The sequence below is a fragment of the Anomalospiza imberbis genome, chromosome 7 (genome assembly GCF_031753505.1).
Source record: "Anomalospiza imberbis isolate Cuckoo-Finch-1a 21T00152 chromosome 7, ASM3175350v1, whole genome shotgun sequence".
In the NCBI taxonomy this organism is placed as follows: domain Eukaryota; kingdom Metazoa; phylum Chordata; class Aves; order Passeriformes; family Viduidae; genus Anomalospiza; species Anomalospiza imberbis.
This window is the reverse complement of record NC_089687.1, coordinates 30530815-30549864: the sequence shown is the minus strand read 5'-3', so window position 1 is coordinate 30549864 and position 19050 is coordinate 30530815. Positions and strand designations below refer to the sequence as shown.

General features: G+C 39.3%; 1 protein-coding gene and 1 long non-coding RNA gene across 10 annotated transcripts in view; one reads left to right on the top strand and one right to left on the bottom strand.

The window, feature by feature from the left end:
• LOC137477393 (uncharacterized) overlaps positions 1–19050 on the top strand; it is an 85351-nt gene that overhangs the window by 23964 nt on the left and 42337 nt on the right. For 6 of the 8 annotated variants that reach the window (XR_011000972.1, XR_011000971.1, XR_011000969.1 and 3 more), the window contains one exon: positions 5738–5953. The exons of the other annotated variants lie outside the window; for them this stretch is intronic. This is a non-coding gene — a long non-coding RNA (uncharacterized lncRNA). The remainder of the gene's footprint in view (positions 1–5737; positions 5954–19050) is intronic. 8 annotated transcript variants of the gene reach the window in all.
• The window catches only part of STAT4 (signal transducer and activator of transcription 4), a 40164-nt gene that overhangs the window by 3086 nt on the left and 18028 nt on the right, over positions 1–19050 (bottom strand). The window contains exons 6-22 of one of the 2 annotated variants that reach the window (XM_068196355.1): positions 18219–18304; positions 17444–17595; positions 16138–16296; positions 14976–15068; positions 14079–14138; positions 13274–13291; positions 13100–13193; positions 12173–12217; positions 9886–9969; positions 9524–9622; positions 8138–8273; positions 6721–6773; positions 5885–5979; positions 5185–5321; positions 4567–4758; positions 3277–3343; positions 677–785 (exon numbers count right to left, since the gene is read on the bottom strand). In XM_068196355.1, coding sequence (XP_068052456.1) covers positions 677–785; positions 3277–3343; positions 4567–4758; positions 5185–5321; positions 5885–5979; positions 6721–6773; positions 8138–8273; positions 9524–9622; positions 9886–9969; positions 12173–12217; positions 13100–13193; positions 13274–13291; positions 14079–14138; positions 14976–15068; positions 16138–16296; positions 17444–17595; positions 18219–18304 — 1679 coding nt within the window. The remainder of the gene's footprint in view (positions 1–676; positions 786–3276; positions 3344–4566; positions 4759–5184; positions 5322–5884; positions 5980–6720; positions 6774–8137; positions 8274–9523; positions 9623–9885; positions 9970–12172; positions 12218–13099; positions 13194–13273; positions 13292–14078; positions 14139–14975; positions 15069–16137; positions 16297–17443; positions 17596–18218; positions 18305–19050) is intronic. The other variant, XM_068196356.1, reaches the window with a different exon arrangement.

The window sequence follows — 19050 nt, the reverse complement described above, 5'->3', positions numbered from 1 at the left end:
TTTTTTCTAAAGCTGCTAGAGCCAAACCACTGCTGTGTTTCCTGAGAAAAGTCTGCTGTACAAATTCCCACCTGGCTATATATCATTGCTCTAAGGACTGTGAGCCATGATGATTCAGAACATCATTTCTAGTCAATAAGGAAAAGAGGGATTTAAAAAAAATATTATGTTTGTAGAGTATTTTCCTAATCTTTCTATATACTAAACTAATATTACTTTTCTTTGCTGTAAGTGTTTTAGTTGACTTTTAATTTTGCACTTTGAAACCCCATGTAAAACCTTGCAGTGTGAAAAAAGTTGTGCAAGTTTGCTGAATTGGAAATGATCATATTCCTTGGGCAAGTCCAGGCCTTTGTGCTGTCCAGAGAATTAGTATAGGTGGCATGTATTTGTCAGTGTAAAGCCTTCATTTGTGCAAGAACTCTGGGATCTTTGTGTTCTGATATTCATGATTCATTGGCCAGCATGTCAGGCAATTCCAGTGCTTTCAAGATACTTACAGTATCATGCACCATTTAGAACAGAAAATATGTGCACCATTGTTTCAGAATGTAATGCAGCAAATGGTGAAAAAGCTCTGATTCATAGTTGTACAAGCAGCCTTTTATTAACCAGCATCTGTGCTGTATCCTGTTTCCTTAATATTTACTTATGAATAGGAAAGTTTACAACTTACAGCAGTTTCAATGGCTGTGGGGCTCAGGTGTTCTCTCAGCACAGCATAAACGCTTGGAGACATTGGAAGAAGATCTGATGGAGAATGTGGTTCTGTAGAGTCATTTAAACTAAAAAAAAAAAAAAAAAAGCAAACAAAAAATATGCAAAAATAATCTTAGAAAAAATTTGAATCCCTCTATGCATATCAGTGGAGTATGATGAATGTTTTTTAAGTTTGTTAACCCTGTCCTCAGGCATGCTGGTGGCCCTGTAAGCTCATGCCAACAACCTGGTGTACATTCAAAAATGTTGGAGATTGAGTCAGGTTTGTCCTCTTTCCTTGCCCCTAATATCAGCTGCTGGGGGAAAAAAGGAAATGGTGAAAGAAAAGTAGATCAGAGTACCATAAAATCTGCATTCGATTTTTACAAATGTTTTGCCCCATGAATGGAAAAAGCTCTCTACAGGTGAAGTCCTTTATTTCTTTTTCTTGTCTTTAGCAGTCCTTGCCAAACTATTTTCAAATAGTTTGGGGAAAGGAGGCAGGGGAAACTCTGAAATAGGATGTAAATTAGGTAAACATCCAGTCTGGATGAGCAATCAGATTTTGAAAGAACTGAGAAATAAAAAAAAGATGTATCATGTATCTTTTTAAGGAGGGACTGATTTCTCAGGAAGTATTTAAGGGAGCTGCTAGGGCATGTAGAAAAAAAAAATTCAGGAGGCCAAAGCTCAGTTTGAACTTAATTTGGCAACTTCTGTTAAAAATAATAAAAAAAGTTTTTACAAATATATTAATAGTAAAAGGAAGGGTATAACCAACCTTTGTTCCTTATTGGATGAGGCAGGCAACCTAGTAACTAAAGATGAGGAAAAGGCAGAAATGCTTAATGCCTCCTTTGCCTCAGTCTTTAGTGGTAAGACAGGTTGTCCTCAAGACAACTGTCCTCAGGGGCTGGTAGGTGGTGCCAGGGAGCAGAATGATCCTCTTGTTATCCAAGAGGCAGTCAGAGAACTGCTGGGACATTTGGATATTTATAAATCAATGGGACCAGATGGGATCCACCCTAGGGTGATGAGGGAGCTGGCAGATGAGCTTGCAAAGCCGCTCTCCATCATTTATCAAGAGTCATGGCTCACTGGCGAGGTTCCAGATGATTGGAAATTGGCCAATGTGACACCCGTTTATAAAAAGGTAGGAAGGAGGATCCTGGTAATTACAGGCCAGTTAGCCTGACCTCAGTACCAGGTAAGATAATGGAACAGTTTATATGGAGTGCTATCACACAGCACTTCCAGGATGGCCAGGGTATCAGACCCAGTCAGCATGGGTTTACGAAGGTCAGGACATGTCTGACCAACCTGGTCTCCTTCTATGACCAGGTGACTTGTCTGGTGGATGCAGGAAGGGCTGTGGATGTTGTCTATTTAGACTTCAGCAAGGCCTTTGACACTGTCTCCCGCAGCACACTCCTGGAGAAGCTGGCAGCCCACGGCTTGGACAGGAGCACTCTGTGCTGGGTTCAGAACTGGCTGCATGGCCAGCCCAGAGAGTGGTGGTGAGCAGTGCAGCATCCAGCTGGGGCCAGTCACCAGTGGTGTCCCTCAGGGGTCTGTACTGGGACCAGTTCTATTTAATATTTTTATAGACAACATGGATGAGGGCATCGAGTCCTTCATTAGTAAATTTGCAGATGACACTAAGCTGGGAACTTGTGTTGATCTATTGGAAGGAAGGAGGGCTCTGCAGAGAGACTTAGATCGGTTGGATAGATGAGCAGAGTCCAACAGCATGAAATTTAGTAAGTCTAAGTGCCGAGTTCTACATTTTGGCCACAAAAATCCCCTACAACGTTACAAGCTGGGGACAGTGTGGCTGGACAGTGTTCAGGCAGAAAGGGACCTGGGAGTGCTGGTCGACAGCCGGTTGAATATGAGCCAGCAATGTGCCTTGGTGGCCAAGAAGGCCAATGGCATCCTGGCCTGCATTAGGAATTGTGTGACCAGCAGGAGCAGGGAGGTCATTCTCCCCTTGGACTCGGTGAGACTACATCTTGAGTGCTGTGTCCAGTTCTGGGCCCCTCAGTTTAGGAAGGACATTGAGATGCTTAAACGCATCCAGAGGAGGGCAACGAGGCTGGTGAGGGGCTTGGAACACAAGCCCTATGAAGAACATTTGAAGGAGCTGGGGTTGTTTAGCCTGGAGAAGAGGAGGCTTAGAGGTGACCTTATTGGTCTCTACATCTTCCTGAAGGGAGGTTGTAGACAGGTGGAGGTCGGTCTCTTCCACCGAGCGGCAACTGATAGAACAAGAGGACACAGTCTCAAGCTACGTCAGGGACGGTATAGGTTGGATATTAGGAAAAAAATTTTCACCGAAAGAATAATAAAGCACTGGAATTGTCTTTCCAGGAAGGTGGTAGAATCACCATCTCTGGATGTGTTTAAAAAAAGACTGGACATGGCACTTGGTGCTATAGTCTAGTTGAGGTGTTAGGGCATAAGTTGGACTTGATGATTTTAGAGGTCTCTTTCAACCCCATTATTCTGTGATTCTGTGATTCTGTAAATTAAATAAAAATAACAGTTAAAGTGTAACATACCTGTGAGGATACTTACATTTTGGAGACTGGGATAAATACAGAAGGAACATAACCTTTCCCTCCTCCATCTGAGGGCTTTGAGACTAGAATAAATAGTAGAGAAGTTAAATGTTGTCTAGTAATTTTATTATCTATTTGAAATGGATTATTTCCTTGCAGTGCTGCAGATGATAATAAATTGTGAAGTCCCTGCATAAATAAATAGCCATGAAAGTGAGGGGAATTCCTGAGATTAGTCCTTGAGTTCAGATCTTAGTCACAGAATTGCCTGTGCTCCCTTGATATGAATCACAATATAATACTGCAACTGATGAAAGAGATTTCGTTAGGCCTTCAAAGCAAATATACAATTCTTTAAGTTTGGTACTCTGAACCTGCAGATTTCAGTTCTGCAAATGCTTGGAGCTCTGTCTCTATAGATACAGCTTCAGCCACATATTCTGAATTCTAATTCTTTTGCACAAAATTAAGCCTATATGTAAGATTTTAGATGATTGGAGCATTAGGTAAAGTCCACTGAGTTAAAATGAAGAGGGAGAAAAATACTGTAGCCTCCAAATATTTTTGAGTTGCGTAGGAATTTGAGTTCAAATGGAATTGTAACCTTTGATACTGAAATTCTAGAAGAATGTGTTTTGTCTATTAAAAAATTAAGGCTTAGAGGCTTTATTTAAGCGAGAATGAATTTGATCTGAAAATGAGCTGACTTGGAAAAAAAAGAACGTGAGCCTGAACATATTTGGAACCATCCTTGTTTAGCCTTTTTGAATTTTCCAGTGCAGTTGACAAGGGTTTTTAGAATTGTCTGCCATAATAACTTTGTAATTGTGCAGTATATTGCGACAAGGTGGTGCAGATAAACAGCCTTTGTTTTAGGGTTCCTTTGCATGAAATGAAATCAAATAGGGCTTCCAAGCTGTTTGGGAAATACTGAGTTTTCTTGAAATTAAAGAGACAGCATGGCTACAGTGTAACACAACTATGAAGCCAATAAGCAGGATGACTTTTCAGTTTCCTCTCCATTAAACACCCAAGCACTGATTTTTGTGGTGCATCAGTCAGGGAAAAAAAAAATCCATTTCTTAGCTTTTTTTGAATATTGTCATCACCTCTAATGTAACCTCTAAGACTAGAGATGTATTTGCTAAATGAAGCTGTCTAAATGACAGACACATGTTAAAACAGTTCTCTTGAAGATGACTATTAAAGGAGGCATCTTAATCTGTTCTCTTCCTACAGTCCTCAAATTGCCTCTTGACTTTGCAGCTGCTGTGCAGGAAGGGTAAATAAAGAAATGGAGCCTAACCTTCGTTTGGCTGACAGCTGTAGTGTTTGCCAAAGGCCTTATCTTTGGGGATATCGGGATACAGGTACTTCAGGGGGTTTTCAGGAACGTTGTCTGCCATGATAACTTTGTAATCGCGCAGTATGTCGGCAAAAGGCAGGGCAGATAGGCGACCTTTGTTGTAGGGTTCCACTGAATGAAATGTTACATCTCCTGCAAAAAACACAAAGGCACCATAACTTGTAGATGAGCAACTGCAGCTGGAGCACATTTTTGCCTTTCCTTTGAGGTTTACACTTGCATAGGCGTTATGGGTTCTTACCTATGTTAGTATCTTTCAATATTTAATTTCTGCATATTTGGAAACAAATCTAAAGCCTGCAATTAGCAGGTACACCTCATAGAGAGCTTTGTTAATGTAAAGAGCTCAGAGGTAGAATGTCAGAGTATTGGTTTGTGTTTGAGAAATTATGTCACTTGTATCTTGTCCAAAACCATACTATGAAGTGATACATGTGAATTTTACTTTCAAACCAAACAAAACTTCACTGCTGTATTGCAGGTATATTGCAGAGTTTGGGTTAGTTTTGATTTAGTTGTTGGCTTGTTCTGTTTTTTTTTAATTTTAATTATACTTACCATTTTCTAGCTGATCCACCCAAGTAAAGGTAATTCCACCCAGATTGCTCTCACTAAACCTTAATAAAAATGTTCCTGGTGTCTTATCTTTCAGCAGAATTCGTTCCTTTTCCTTGCTTACAAATCCCATTACGTACCTGAGGTATAACAGGAAATCAAGGGTTTACTTTTGGAAAAAAATACAGACTTTGATCTGTGAAATGCATATAATCATAGAAGGGCCTGGGTTGGAAGGGACCTTAACGTTCACCTGGTTCCAAACCCCCTGCTGTGGACAGGGACATCTTTCACCAGATGAGGTTGCTAAGAACTATCCAGCCTGGCCTTGATCTGGCCAGACTTTATACAGGTGTTCAAAACCTGGTTATAAAGCTTTATGAGGCTTGGGTACTATGACCAAGGCTTTGTGTGATTACACATGGAGTATGGCATTGAGCTCAAAGTACTATGAAGCCTGGTGAAATTTATCCCAGTGCTTGACTGCACGGACAGAACTGAAGAATAGATCTAAACCTGCATTTCTAAGAGATGCCATGTTGTTTGCCTTTGGCAGCAATTTCCAAAAGTTATGAATGGGAGAAGGGAGACAGAAGTGTTAAACTTGTTGCAAATACTCCTCTGCATGGCTAAAACTGACATGAGTAAAGGACAGAGAAAATGTGGAGAGAGATCAATATACAGCAGTTCCCTTTTTGCTCACCCATCAATCCAAAGAGGAAGAATGTGTTTTTTAATCAAGTCCAGGATTGCTTCAAGCCAAACCCAAAAGGTAAAAGACTTCCCAGGCAAATGTTCCTAACAGTTAAAAAACAACCACAAAACACAAACAAAACCCCACAACCAACCCCCACACAAACAAATACAAACAACACACATGAGAGGAGAATCATGAGAGTGATGTTACCCAACGTTTCTGACAGTTTCTTCTCAGTTTCTTAAGAATAAGCTACTTTTCTCAAGTGAGAATCATAATTTGAGCTGCAGTTTTGAGTAACATCTCTCTTTCAACCTGACATAAAAACAACTGATTTTTAAGATATGCATTGGAAGCAAAAAGTTGAACTTCCCTCCAAGGTTCTGCACTTGTTTAAATAATGTAGTTAGTATGATTTAAAGGAGCTTACCCTTCTTTATCAATACATTCTCTGTTCCTCATCAAAGTTATTGCATATATTGACTGTCTTGAAATAATTTAGGTCAAAACATATGAAAAATCTTACTAATACTTTATGAAAAATGTATTGCATGCTTTGGTAAGATTTTCAATTGATCATATACAGAAATATATAAGGCACACTATAATGGCAGTTTCTGATATCTGTAGCAATATAACTAAGTAGATCCCTAATCCCAAGCTTTATGCTTCTGGAAGTGTTTTCTTCCTAGTTAAATTTTTACAAAGGATGTGATTATGCTGGGCTGAAAGTCCCACATATGGCAAGTGGGAATCTTATCAGCAGCATCAGAGAAACAAAGATGGGCATGGCTGTGGGTGTTATGAGAAATAAGAGTTTAGTGTTACTTTTGGAACAGTACCTTGCAGAACTTTGCCCAGGATAGTTGATAATCATTGTAACTGACTTGCTGTCCTGAAAGAGGAAAAAAAAAAACAAAAACAAATGGTGCACATATTATTCTGAAGTCATGAAATAGATATTGCTTGATATCTGTATAGTTGGGTGGAGGGGGGTGAGGGGAGAAGTACAGTACATCCTGACTTGGGGAGGGGCATGCTAAGAGACTGTAGATCTGGTTTTCTGTATTCTTTTGAAGCTGGTGATAATAGTTTTGGAAATATTTGCCTAAAGTAGCCTGTGACGTGGTTTTTGCAACACTACATGCTCAGTTTCAGTTTTTAGCCTAAATGTTATTTCTCAGCTTTCCCCAGGGCCTCTCCCTTCTGGGGCACACTTGGGTCTCAGAGTACTCAATAGTTCATCTTGCTGAGGTTACAGGGCCTCTTTGCTGTGCTGACACCAGTGAAGCATCTCTGGTGAGGTCCCAGAAATTAAGAAACCCACAAGGACAGGTACTTAAAATGAAAAAAACCCAAACCAAACCTCATAAGCAAGCAAAAATACTTCCTTTTGATTTCAGATATATGAGAGAATTGTTAAGAAAGCAAGATAACATTACAGTTCAGTGTGACTTCGATGCCCTCTTCCTTCAGTTGAGCAGCCTGGAAGTTTGAAAGTTGAATTACTCTGTGATAAGAATAAGCTGATGCTTGCTTTTCTTTAAAGAAAAAAATTGTCATTCTGACATTTTTGACATCAGCTCCGGAAGTGGAGGTCATGCCATGCTGGTTTTGGCTGGGATGGAGTTCATTTTCTTCACAGGACCCATTGTGTTTTGGATTTGTGCTGGAAACAGTGTTGGTAACACAGGGATGTTTTAGTTCTTGCCGAGGAGGGCTTACACACATTGAAAGTCTTTTCTGCCTCTCAACCCTCCCATGAGCAAAGGGGCTGGGAGTGCTGGAAGTTGGGAGAGGACACAGCTAGGACAGCTGATCCTAACTGGCCAAAAGGATATTCTGCACCATATGGTGACATGCTCAGCACGTCGACTTAGGAGTAAGAGGGACGAAGGAGGGGATGTTTGGGATGATGGCATCTGTCTTCCCAAGTAACTCCTTTGTGTGATGAATCCAGCCCTGATTTCCAGGCTGAACACTTGCCTGCAGATGGGAGGTAGTGAATGAATTCCTTGTTTGCCTTGTGTGTATGTGTGGCTTTTGATTTGTGTGTTAAACTGTCTTAGCGTGACCCGTGAGTTTTCTCACTTTACCCTTCCAATTCTCTCCCCATCTCACTCTGGGGGAGTGGGTGGCTGTGTGGGGCTTAGTTGCCAGCTGGTACTAAACCATAACACGTACTTAAAGCCCCTACCTGTAGCTACCAAATATAAGAACCCCAAAGCAAATAAAATCTGTATATTTCTACACACTTACCCACAAGTTTCTCTGCCAGCATGTTGAGCTGTTCAGAATTGAGTCCACGACCAACGTATGATGAGAATTGCCAGCTCAGTACTTCTAAGAGCTGGCTTAAAGTGGCAGCAGGGGGGTTGTTGAAGAAAGACAAATTCTGCAACAGAATTAATGCTTTGTTGAGATAGCAACCATGAAATACATATCAGGCTGTAAGAGAAGGCTGCAAGTACTTGAGCAGAATCTGGAAATGTTGAAAGTGAGCTCTGTGTGTGGGGAGGCATTGGGGCAAACGTGTGGGCCCTCCCACCGGCAGGCACCCAGCAAGCTCCAGTGGAGTGCCTGAGCAGGGTTGGAGGATGAGACTCGTAGAGAGAGCCAAAGTCCCTGTGTGCATCTTGGATGTAAAAATACCTTGCTATGCCTCTGGTAGTGTCCTGTGTAAATGAAAATATGTGACAGCTTAAATCTTGTCAAAAAAATTCTAGATATTATCAGTATATTTTAATGTCTAGTGCATGGAAACTTTAAACCATTACATACTGATATGGTGATGTGCTGTTGAATCATTTGGTTAATATTAGTTTTTTCATTTGTGGTTTTTTTTTTTTTTTTTTTTTTGATTGTACACACAATGGACATACTGAAGACTATGCCAAAACTCTTTGGAGTATCACAGAGTGGTAATGCAGTCCAGCCTCCTGGTCAGCTGGCCTGCCACCATGGCAGACTGTCTGCCCCTTTCCCTACTCTGAGCATCTGTGTGACTGCACTAATCCCCAGCTGAAAGCCTGAGAGCCACTGACAGCCCTGTTCTACAGTCTGCAAATGCAGTAACAGTGACTGAATCTAAAATATGTGCTGAGACAGCTGGAGCCTTAGGAAGAACAATTCTGCCTTTGCTCAGGGTTAGAGCCACTAGAAGTTGCTACTTAACATATATAATCTTCTCCACAGAAAGCACAAGTTCCTATAAAATCCAGTGGGGGAAAGCAGCACTTAAGTATGTTACAGATTCACCTATATGCTTGCTTTCATGGTTTGGAGTTGTACTGGTAGAATTATTTTCTAACAGATCTAGTTTTAGTCAGCCACACGCAAGAAAGATAAATTAAAAGTAGGGAAGTTTGAGAAGTTGTGGAGAATGCCTGTCACCTTTCCTTAGTTTACGAACTACTACTTTAGGCTACAAAAAGAAAAGCTGAGGGTGCATGTGGTTTTATATCTGGGCAGGGGAAGAAAGATAAAGAGAACAACAATAAAGTGTGATGTTGGTAACTGTGTATGTGACAAAAATAAGGCCAGTTCAAAAGGGAAATACATCTTTTTTACACTTAATGTATTTAGTAACCAAATGATACAAATGTGAAAATGCAGAAAGTCAGTATTTGCGTACTGAGGACCTACCTGAGGATCATTGGTTGACAGGTTGTACCAAATAATAGAGGCCCACGCGTTGGGCAGTTGGCTGACATTGGAAATCATCACCACAGGCAAAGAGCTGGTCTGGTGGAGAGAATGAATGCCCTGTGTAAATGCTGCTGAGGAAAGTATTAGCGCTGTGCTTTGGGTTTTTAGCCCCTCATTCTTCCCAAAGCACAGACTTCTTTTCCAGAAGTTCTGGAAATCTTCTGTCAGCTTGTGGTTACTGCTGGGGGCCTCCCTGAGGGTAGACAGACCTGTAGTGTGGCCCAGCACAGTTGTACTTCTATAAACTGCTGGAAAATGGCTTTTTCTCCTGCCCCAGATAATCTCTCCTGAATACTCACTTCCAAATTTATGGTCAATCCATACAGGCAGACCTGTGTTTCAAAGCTGATGGAGTGCAGTTCCTCAGTCACCATGTGAGAGCCCTGAGGAAATAATGAGGTTATAAAGCTGAGAGTGCATAGATGGCATTTAACACTGTTTTAGTGATCCAGCTGCTGAGGTTACACTTGGAGAGAAAACTCTCATCAAATATATAAGCAGAACAGGAAAAGAAGGAAGTGAAGGAAACAATTTGTTTGTTTCTGACATTAAATTAGTCCAGAAGTCTGGTATTTTTTCTGATTAATCTAAAATAACCTCTTAATATTGTTAAAGCAGTACTTCTAAACTTTTATCTTTTTCTAAAATGGTACTTTTAAACACAGATTTGCACACAAGAAGTTAAACAGGTAATTTTGTGTGTCTCATAAAGGATGTCTCCAACTTTCCTTTTCCTAAAGTTTCCTTGCTGGTTGACAACTGGACTTTGAGCAGGGATGTTCAACTTCAAGGAGAAACAAACTAGAAACAAAGCAAATAGCCACAGCTTTAATGACAAATAGGCTTTCATCCTGATTTGCTGTGGGTACTAGTTGAAGGACTAGAGGGCTAAATCATTAATCCAAAGGAAATCTGGTATTAAAACCCCAAGCTTTTCTCGGATGGAAAAAAACTAAAATCTGCTTGTCATTGTTGATTAAAGTTTGTAGTATTAGTGTTTGATTTGATTACAAAGCAGCATAGCTCTGTAAAGATCCAAATCTCTGCCCCTTAGGAAACAGATTTCTTGAAATACATTTCCATCCCCAGAACTCAAAGTATAAAAATACATTTGCTTTTTTCCAGTTTTCTTTGCTGTTGGTCTTTTCCTCGTCATCATGCATTTATTTTGTCAGACTTTTCTTTAAAAAAATTTAAATTGCAAATCAAAATGCTTTCCCTTACTGAAATATCCAGCTCAACCTGTATTTCTGACACAAAGTTGAAAAGGGTTGGTGAAATAACCCTTCTTCTCCCCATTATGATTTTGCAGAAGCAAATTTTTCTCATGGAAAAATCATCTAGGCAAAAAGGCATATCAGCATGAAAGGACAAATCTAAAATAGAGAACTTCCACTTTTTTTTTTTAATTAGGCCAGTTATACTTAACTACATTTTTAGCATACTGAACGTCCTATAACAAACCAAGTTTTGAAAGCATTATAGTTGCTGTTAACAAAGAAAATCCCAACTCTTGTTCTGCTAATAACCACTTTCACAGACTGACTTGACCAAGGAGAGGCTCTGTTTGAGGCAATCAGCAGTGAACCAGGTCACAGTTCAGCTGCCCCAATTCTCCACGGCCCTATGATAGCTTTATATAGTTTTAAAGGCATAATGTGTAAAAGTGGGAGGGAAAGGCTCCCAAAACTGGAGTGCCAACATTTCTTAACCTACATTTTTGCATTTGCTTGTTGTGGTGTCAGTGATTTTGTAAGCAGCAAAGTAACTGGGAGGTGAGCCTTGAGTTTCAGTCTTGCTAATCGGGTGGTGAGTTGTTCTGTTCAGAAATGTGTGTGAACCGGGCACACGTTATCTTCTGCTTTAGATTTTGGTCAGATTCCTCATGCTGATCACACCTTTTGCTTTGGACTTAAAGAATACTTCAAATAACTCCTGTGCTTGCATGACTACAGATATTTGGGCTGTGATGTGAGTGATTTTTTTTTAATTTTTTTTTAAAACTTGCTAATACAACTTTACCCTCAGTTATGCTGTTTTTAGTGCTGGCATGCCATACACAGAGTCACCACGAGAGGGGAATCTACGACCAGGCTGGGACAAGTGCAAGTAAATTAAGCACATTTTTGGTCCTGGCCGAGGCAGCAAACCCCTTTGATGCAAAGATAATGACACCCTGACTTCAGCTGTGAACCTGACCAGCAGAACATATATTTAAAGGACCTTTCCTGTAGCAAACAATTATTTCAACCCAAAAAAAAAAAAAATCTTTAAAAGCTTATTTGGTTTTGTTTGTTTGTTTTTTTCAAAATGTAAATGACCAAAAAGGTAACCTTTGAGTGGAATGCACACATTTGAATTATCACTCTCTACCTTCTCTTGTAACTTTTTCAATATACAGACTTCAGGCATGCAATTACAATTTGAGTTGTTCCAAACATTCTAATTATACTTATACTAACATAATAATTGGATCCTGTATTTTGTATGTATTTCAAAATCTAACAACTCTTTGATTTAAATAAAATCAAATCTGAAATACTTGTGAGAATATGCAAAAACAACATGTAAAATAAATGCGCAAACCTCATTTCCTTTGCTTCCAGCACTTGTTTTCATTTCTTTGGGTTGCTGTATAAAGCAAAGCAATATTTATGTGTCAGAGAAACTATAGACAGAAGTACATATAAAGAACATAATTTATAACCAGGATGTTCTTAGTTATAATAAGATTTTATTTGCCATATACAAATGAAGTCTAATGAAGACTCTGACACTGCACATTGAAAGTTCTATTCAGTGAGGAGTCTTTTGATATTTTTAAAGAATTTTTTAGGAAACTAAGTTAATGTAAAAAAGCATTAATTAGGGTGCTTGCCAAGTGTATCCCACAAAAAAATAAAAACCACGCTAAAAACCATCGATCGCAATCTCTTTTTGCAAAACTAAACTGATGCACTGCGTCTGTGGTTAAGCCCCAAAATTACCACAGGCAAGAGACTGTTAGTCAGAAAGCAGGACTCACTGGGCTCTCAGAGAAGTTACACAAGCAGTGCTTTAGTCTCTCACGAGCTTTATCACAGGCATTAATTTCCAAGAGATTTCAAGCATTCAATTCTATCTCCCCTACAAAATTGTGGTGTGGTTTAGGTTTTTTGTTTGTTTGTTCTGTGCATTGGTTTTTTCTGCTTGGTTTGTTTTTTTGCTGTTGTTGGTTTGGTGTTTGGGGTTTTTTTAACCAAACTTAGTTTCTGTGAAACTTTTTAATTCAGCATGATTACTCTTTCCTTTTCTGGTGGTAATTAGGATTTGCTTTCTCATTTCTGTGAAAATATATAGTCTTATTTTATAGAATGGATGAAGTATAGAATGGCATAAAGAGGTTCTAGGAGTAATCTTGTACAAATAGAAAGAAAATTACTGTGGCCTTGACAGTAATACAGTTCTCCCTCCAGAGTTCCTAAAGAATCTTTTATTTATCTACATACAACAGTAAAAAAGTGTCAAACCTACCAAATGTCGAAATTCTACTGACAAGCTTCCATTTGCAGACTCATCCATGTTCATGGCTTTCACATGTGTCCCACACAGAACAAATCTACGGTTACTGCAGAGGACACGACAGTTATGTACTCCAATACCATTGTATTGGGCAAAATTAATATATGTTATATTTTATTGTCTTACCTTACAGTTGAAACATTCCTAAAAGAGAAGAGGGGTGGGGGAGAGGAGACAGGTTGTGAATCAGTAAATGTGTAAGATAGAGCTTGTACTGAGAAGCATATCTGAGATGGTAGATTTTCCCTGCTCAAAGTTGGTTTGTATTGACCCTACAACTACTGTTTTTAGGCTGAAGAACTGAAATTCATGCTGTTCACTTAGACTTTTGCATCTGGTCATATATAGGTAGTGTACTTTATCTTGCTATTTATTATCACATGGTACATGGCTTCTGAGAGAAACAGCCCTGGCTTCTCACTTGCTCCCTCCTCACTGGGTGTTTTCCCTCTTTTTTGTCGGCCCACATCTATGTCCATGCAGCCAAGGTGGTTTTTAGGGGCTTGCAGAAGCACAACAAGCAGAAGGAGGGAGGTAGCTGGTACCTAGGGCTGGGGATGTTGCACTGTGAGAGCTCAGAGGTATTTCAAATCTAACTAGCTCATAAATGCAATACAGTTTGATTTCAAACTTTTGTGTAATGCTGCTGTATCAGTCTGATGACTTTTTTTCTAAGTCTTGAGACAAATCTTAAATGGACTTCTTGCCTCTAATTTGAAACCATCAATTAGACTTAGCAGCTTTGTTTTTAAAAAAGAAGTCTTCCATATAAAAAAAAGAAGTGTTACTCTGATCTTTTAACTGGTGGGTTTTTAATTTTTTTTCCTTTTACTTTTAAAAGGAGTTTAGAAATTATATAGGGTAGCCACTGAAAAAACCTGTGTTGTCTCTGTAGGAAGCAACAGAATATCTTCACTTTTAAGTTTCTTACTTGTCAATAGTTGCTTTCACTCTGATCTGGTAGTTCAGCTCTGGCAATTTAATTAGCAACCTTCAAAACAGAAAATGAGAGAGTGAATATTAACAGAATGTCTCACCAGAAAACACTAGACTGGTTGCTCCAGATTAAAGTGTCAGAAATTATTATAATCTGCAAACAGATTAGGCATCTAGGATTACAGCACAATTTACAGGGTTGTATACTCAGAAAGAGGAGCTGGGCTGCTCCAGTGGTGGGTGCCCTACCCTCCCTCTAAGTGTGTGGAAAAGTTAGCATGTGTTTGAGGGAGTGGCTGGAGAGACACCAAAGTAGTATTAATTAGGAAATGGATTTGTATAATCTCTGACTGCATCACAGATGTGTGTGTGCTTTCCTTCATGTACCTCTTCTCACCCCCAGCCCTCCCTGAGCTTTGTGCTGCAAAGTGGAAATGAAATGACAGTTCTTCTTCAACCTTTGCTCTTTCACAAAGTCAGGGAAGGAGCTTCTGGGAGAGAAATAACTTGTCTATGATTCACCTAAGACCCCCAAAATGCAGCACTTTCTCTTTCCTCTGTGCAGAAGTGGCTGTGAGTATTCTGATTGTGGCTTGTATGATAAGGATCATTGTTTACTCAGTTTGTAATGTCGTTAAAACAAGAATTTGATGCATACAGAACCCTAAAGGTTCTGCCTTTAGCCACAATATGCCTTTCTTCCTTGTGTTTTACTCTTTACTGCCACTTATTCTGCATGACAGATTCTGTGGACTTTATGTCCCCATTCCAGAAAATTTTCCAGCAGTTGAATGGATCTCTAACGCAGGTTGGTCTGCTTTGCTTCCTAGATTCTCCTAGAATAAAATACTGTACATGAATGAAGGCGTTTATATCAGATTTTTTCCCTTACCTTAATTTAACAGTGAACTGTATTAAAGTTTTGAGAACCATTGGCCTCTGGGGGTGCGTTGGCATGCAGGGCTGCCTTTCAACCACGAAGGAGCTGTGTGAGAAGAGAAACAAATGGATTTTTAGAAATACGTATGAACAAACAGATGGAGGTTTTTTTTTGGTGTGGGGGAAAGGGAAAGGGGCTGATATCACTTAAAGACTTATTTCTCTACAGATGCCAAAGTGGGAGCTGTGCATTCCAGCTCTCAGTTCTCAAACTGAACCAGTGGTCTAACTTTCCCTGAAATTGTTCCCGTGAGAAACAGGTATTTTTAAGACATTGAAAATCACAACAAATTCTATAATTCTATATATAGAATTATATATAGAATATATATAATTCTATATAATATAGAATATTCTATATAATATAGAATATTATATATAATATAGAATATATATTATTCTATATAATTATATATATATATAATATATATATATATAATTCTATATATAATTTATATGTATAAATTGTATATATATACAATGATGATAAAAGTCTTGGTCTTCCACAATTTTATCAGAGCCACAAAATGGAGTATGAAAATACACTGAGCATAGTTCCAATAAATTAAATGATAATAATTAAACTATCATTTTAATTTTTATATATATGTAGAACAAACAATTGAACCCACTTGGCTTTCAGAGACTCAGTTGTGGTATATCTCTAGTATAGCCTGTACAAAAGGCAAGAGTAATGATGCTAATATTTTATCTGCTAATAGAAGTGTGAGTTGGGAGGGCAGCAGGAGTGTACCTTGAGGGGGACAGAGGACAGAAAAGGAATATTTACTTAAAAAAAAAAGGCAAAATCACAAACACAAAACGTCACAACTTTTCTCAGCAGAATGTAGATAACTCCTAGAATAAGGGGATTTCTGGCATTCATCTAAGAGTTAGAACTTGATGACAAACCCTTAAATACTACCCATGAGAAGCTGCCTGGAACCTTCAGTTTCTGTGAATTCTGACAACAGCTGTACATACTTCTTGTGTTAGGAACCTGGTCCTTAAAATCCTCAGACATTCAAACTTTTTTTTTCCTTTTTCTTAACAGTGTGTTCTCATTGTTGTACCACTTGAGGTAAGGTTCTGCACTTTGGCAGTGGCTTACGCACTTCCGGAAAAGGTTGTAGAGCAGAAAGTTGACTTTTTCCAGCAGCTGAGGTCTTTGCACAGGAATAGGGTCCCCATCATAAGTCAGCCTGGTCAAGAGTTCATCCAGCTTTTCTAGTTGCCTTCTGACTTGAAAGAGACTCTCTGCCAACAGCGTAAAGCTACAGCAAGAGAAAAGATTAATTTGCAATCTTTCTTGTAAACTGTTTCTTAGAACGCAAGAACTACTGAAGTTCTTGCTTGGGGAAAATCAGAATCTGTATTGAATGGTGCTTTCCAGCTTTGCCCAAACTCACATCCATTCATCTTTTGTTTACAGGAGTATATAAATACATTGGGCAAATCACCTGCTTTATCTTCAAAGATAAATATTTTCACAGCAATGCAACACTGTCTGTGGTAATTTGGAAGAAATATATACATGGTCCTGATGTTGTACATGCAGGGCACTTGAGCCGACATTGTTTCCTACAGCTCAGGAGTTTTGCAAAATGTACTCTTTAAAAGGATAATATTTATATAGAATGAGCAAGTTAACAAGACTAAAGAAGTGTAAAAGCAGTAAGGAAAAAGAAATCCAAACACACTTGATAACAGTTCAATAGGGTATGTGCATATAAAATTAGATTTTAAAGCTATTTTTAGCATGTTTGTTGGAAAAAAAAGTACATCTGTGAAAAAAATAAGAAACCTACACAGAAAAAAAAGAAGCAAAAACCCACTTTTTTTTCAGTCCTAAAATTTTCTTGGTAATTTTCCTTCCTTTTTAATTCTTACTTTTTACTTCACCTCTTCCATGTGAGAATTTTGATGGGAGAGTAATGACCATGATGTTGTGTTGACATTGTCTGGGTATACTGTCTTTTAAATATAATGCTATTTTCTTTTTATTTGCAATCACTTCAGAATTGCCATCACAGAGACTACTGCCATTCAATCCCTACACAGTGTAAAGTCTGGAGGAGTGAGTCAAAGCATAAAGCCTCTACCCAGCTCCTGCCTAGACACAACTCCCACCACCTTCAATGACAAACTCAGTCAGCACCATTCTTACTCAAGCAAAACTCCCAAAAGAGTTAAGTGTCATTTATCTGGAGGATACAAACCCAAAAATTAGTGACTGCCATGAGTCAGGCTAGTGTTCATTCTCAACAACGAATGTTGCTTTTAGTTAGCACCTTTTAGTTATTTACTCTCTTAGCTGCTGGTGAATTTGCTGCTGTTGCAGCAGATCTAAGGGAATGATCATTTCAAGTGCAGCAGACTTCCTGTGGTTTTCAGTGGAAGCCGAGGTCAGGGCAGGTTTACCAGTTCTGGAGCTGATCGAGCCCCCCGTGGAGGGGCCCCCCGATGCAGGCGATCTGCTGCCGTCTCTTCCAGTCCAGCAGCTCCTCAGTCAGCATGTTGCTCATCAGAATATCGATCTCATGGATCACACGCCCTATTTTACTGAGCACTTCCTGGAAAATAGGAAAGGTGTCACTAACTGGCCACAGGCAACAGCTGCAGAATTCACCAACTATCATGAAGCACTTACTACATTTGTTTCAATTATTCTGAGAGTAACCATATTTAGTTCCTATTACTTCAGTGACCGGATTCATCACCCATTGTACATTAATCCCGAATCCCTATGAACTCTTCTGCAGTAATATTTTTTTTTGGCAGGGTAGGAGGGAAGAGTGTTGCATTCTTTGTGGGCATAATATCTCCAAGATTTTGACGCTTGCAAGCTCTGTCGAGTTCAACAAGTTCTGCTTTTGTTTTGCATCATATAAAATGCATTGTGTTTTTGTTTGCTTGATTTAATCATAACCCTGCCCTCAAGGACTCAAATTGCTTCACTCTTAAGGTGTGGAGAACCATATCCTTGACTGAGCTGTTACTTAATTGCCAGTTTCTTAACTTATAGTTAAAATCATCCAGACCCGCCCAAACATCTTGCAACTTTTTAACTCCTGTGAAATGAGTTTGTTCTTCTAAGATGAAAATTTAGAAAGGCACGCATACGCATTTGAGTATTTGGTGTGAGAATAAGGGGAGAAAGCAGATGAACCACAAATGACAAAACATTGTCACTAACCTTTCTCTTGTAGTCTAAAGTATTGAGCATCGCCTGCAACGCCAACATTTCCTGTTTAATGAGGGCGCTGTTTTTGTCATTCTGTTCTGCAGGGGACGAAAAAAATCAGTATAAATACATGTGTGGGTGTGTGTGCCTGTTTATAAGGGGAGAAGAGGAAAAAAAAACCACTACCAGACTCCAGCAAGAACTAGTTAAAAAATAAACTGTGGACATCAGTAGATTATGTAACAGCATATTTAATAAGAAAGGACTAACTTTAGTAAAAGTTTAACATAATGTTTTATGGATCCTGTCTGTAGATATGTGTGTGGGGCAGGAAAAGGCAGAAAACATACAGATGATAGCCAGAGTTCTCTAAATTTCTCATCCCTATGCATACTCCTGTGCATCATGTACATCTGGCTTGGCTGAATGATTGATCTGTGCACACAAACAGCTCGTGGTGTCAGCAGTTAGGCTAAAGCTCTTTGGATTTGATGTGAATTACAATGTCTGAGAGGCATTTGAAACAGAGACGAAGTGTTCATCACCAGAGGAATTTCAGCAGCCAGGAGCACTGATCACTGGGCATTTCCCGCTCTGTCTAACGTCTGTCCTTCTCTGGGTCAGGCACTAGTTTCAAAAGTCCCCAAGCTCACCACCCATGCTCTTTCACCTGCAGCTCTTTCCCACCCTCACTTTCCCCGACCTTTTGCATCTTTCATGCTACATTCAAAAAAGGAATCGGTGCCAACTGTGTGCCTGCTAAGCTCTGGATGGATGCCTTCCTATTGAGTTAGGGTAGATCTTTCAGTAGAGGCAGACAAGTAACCAGCACCACCTCAGCCCC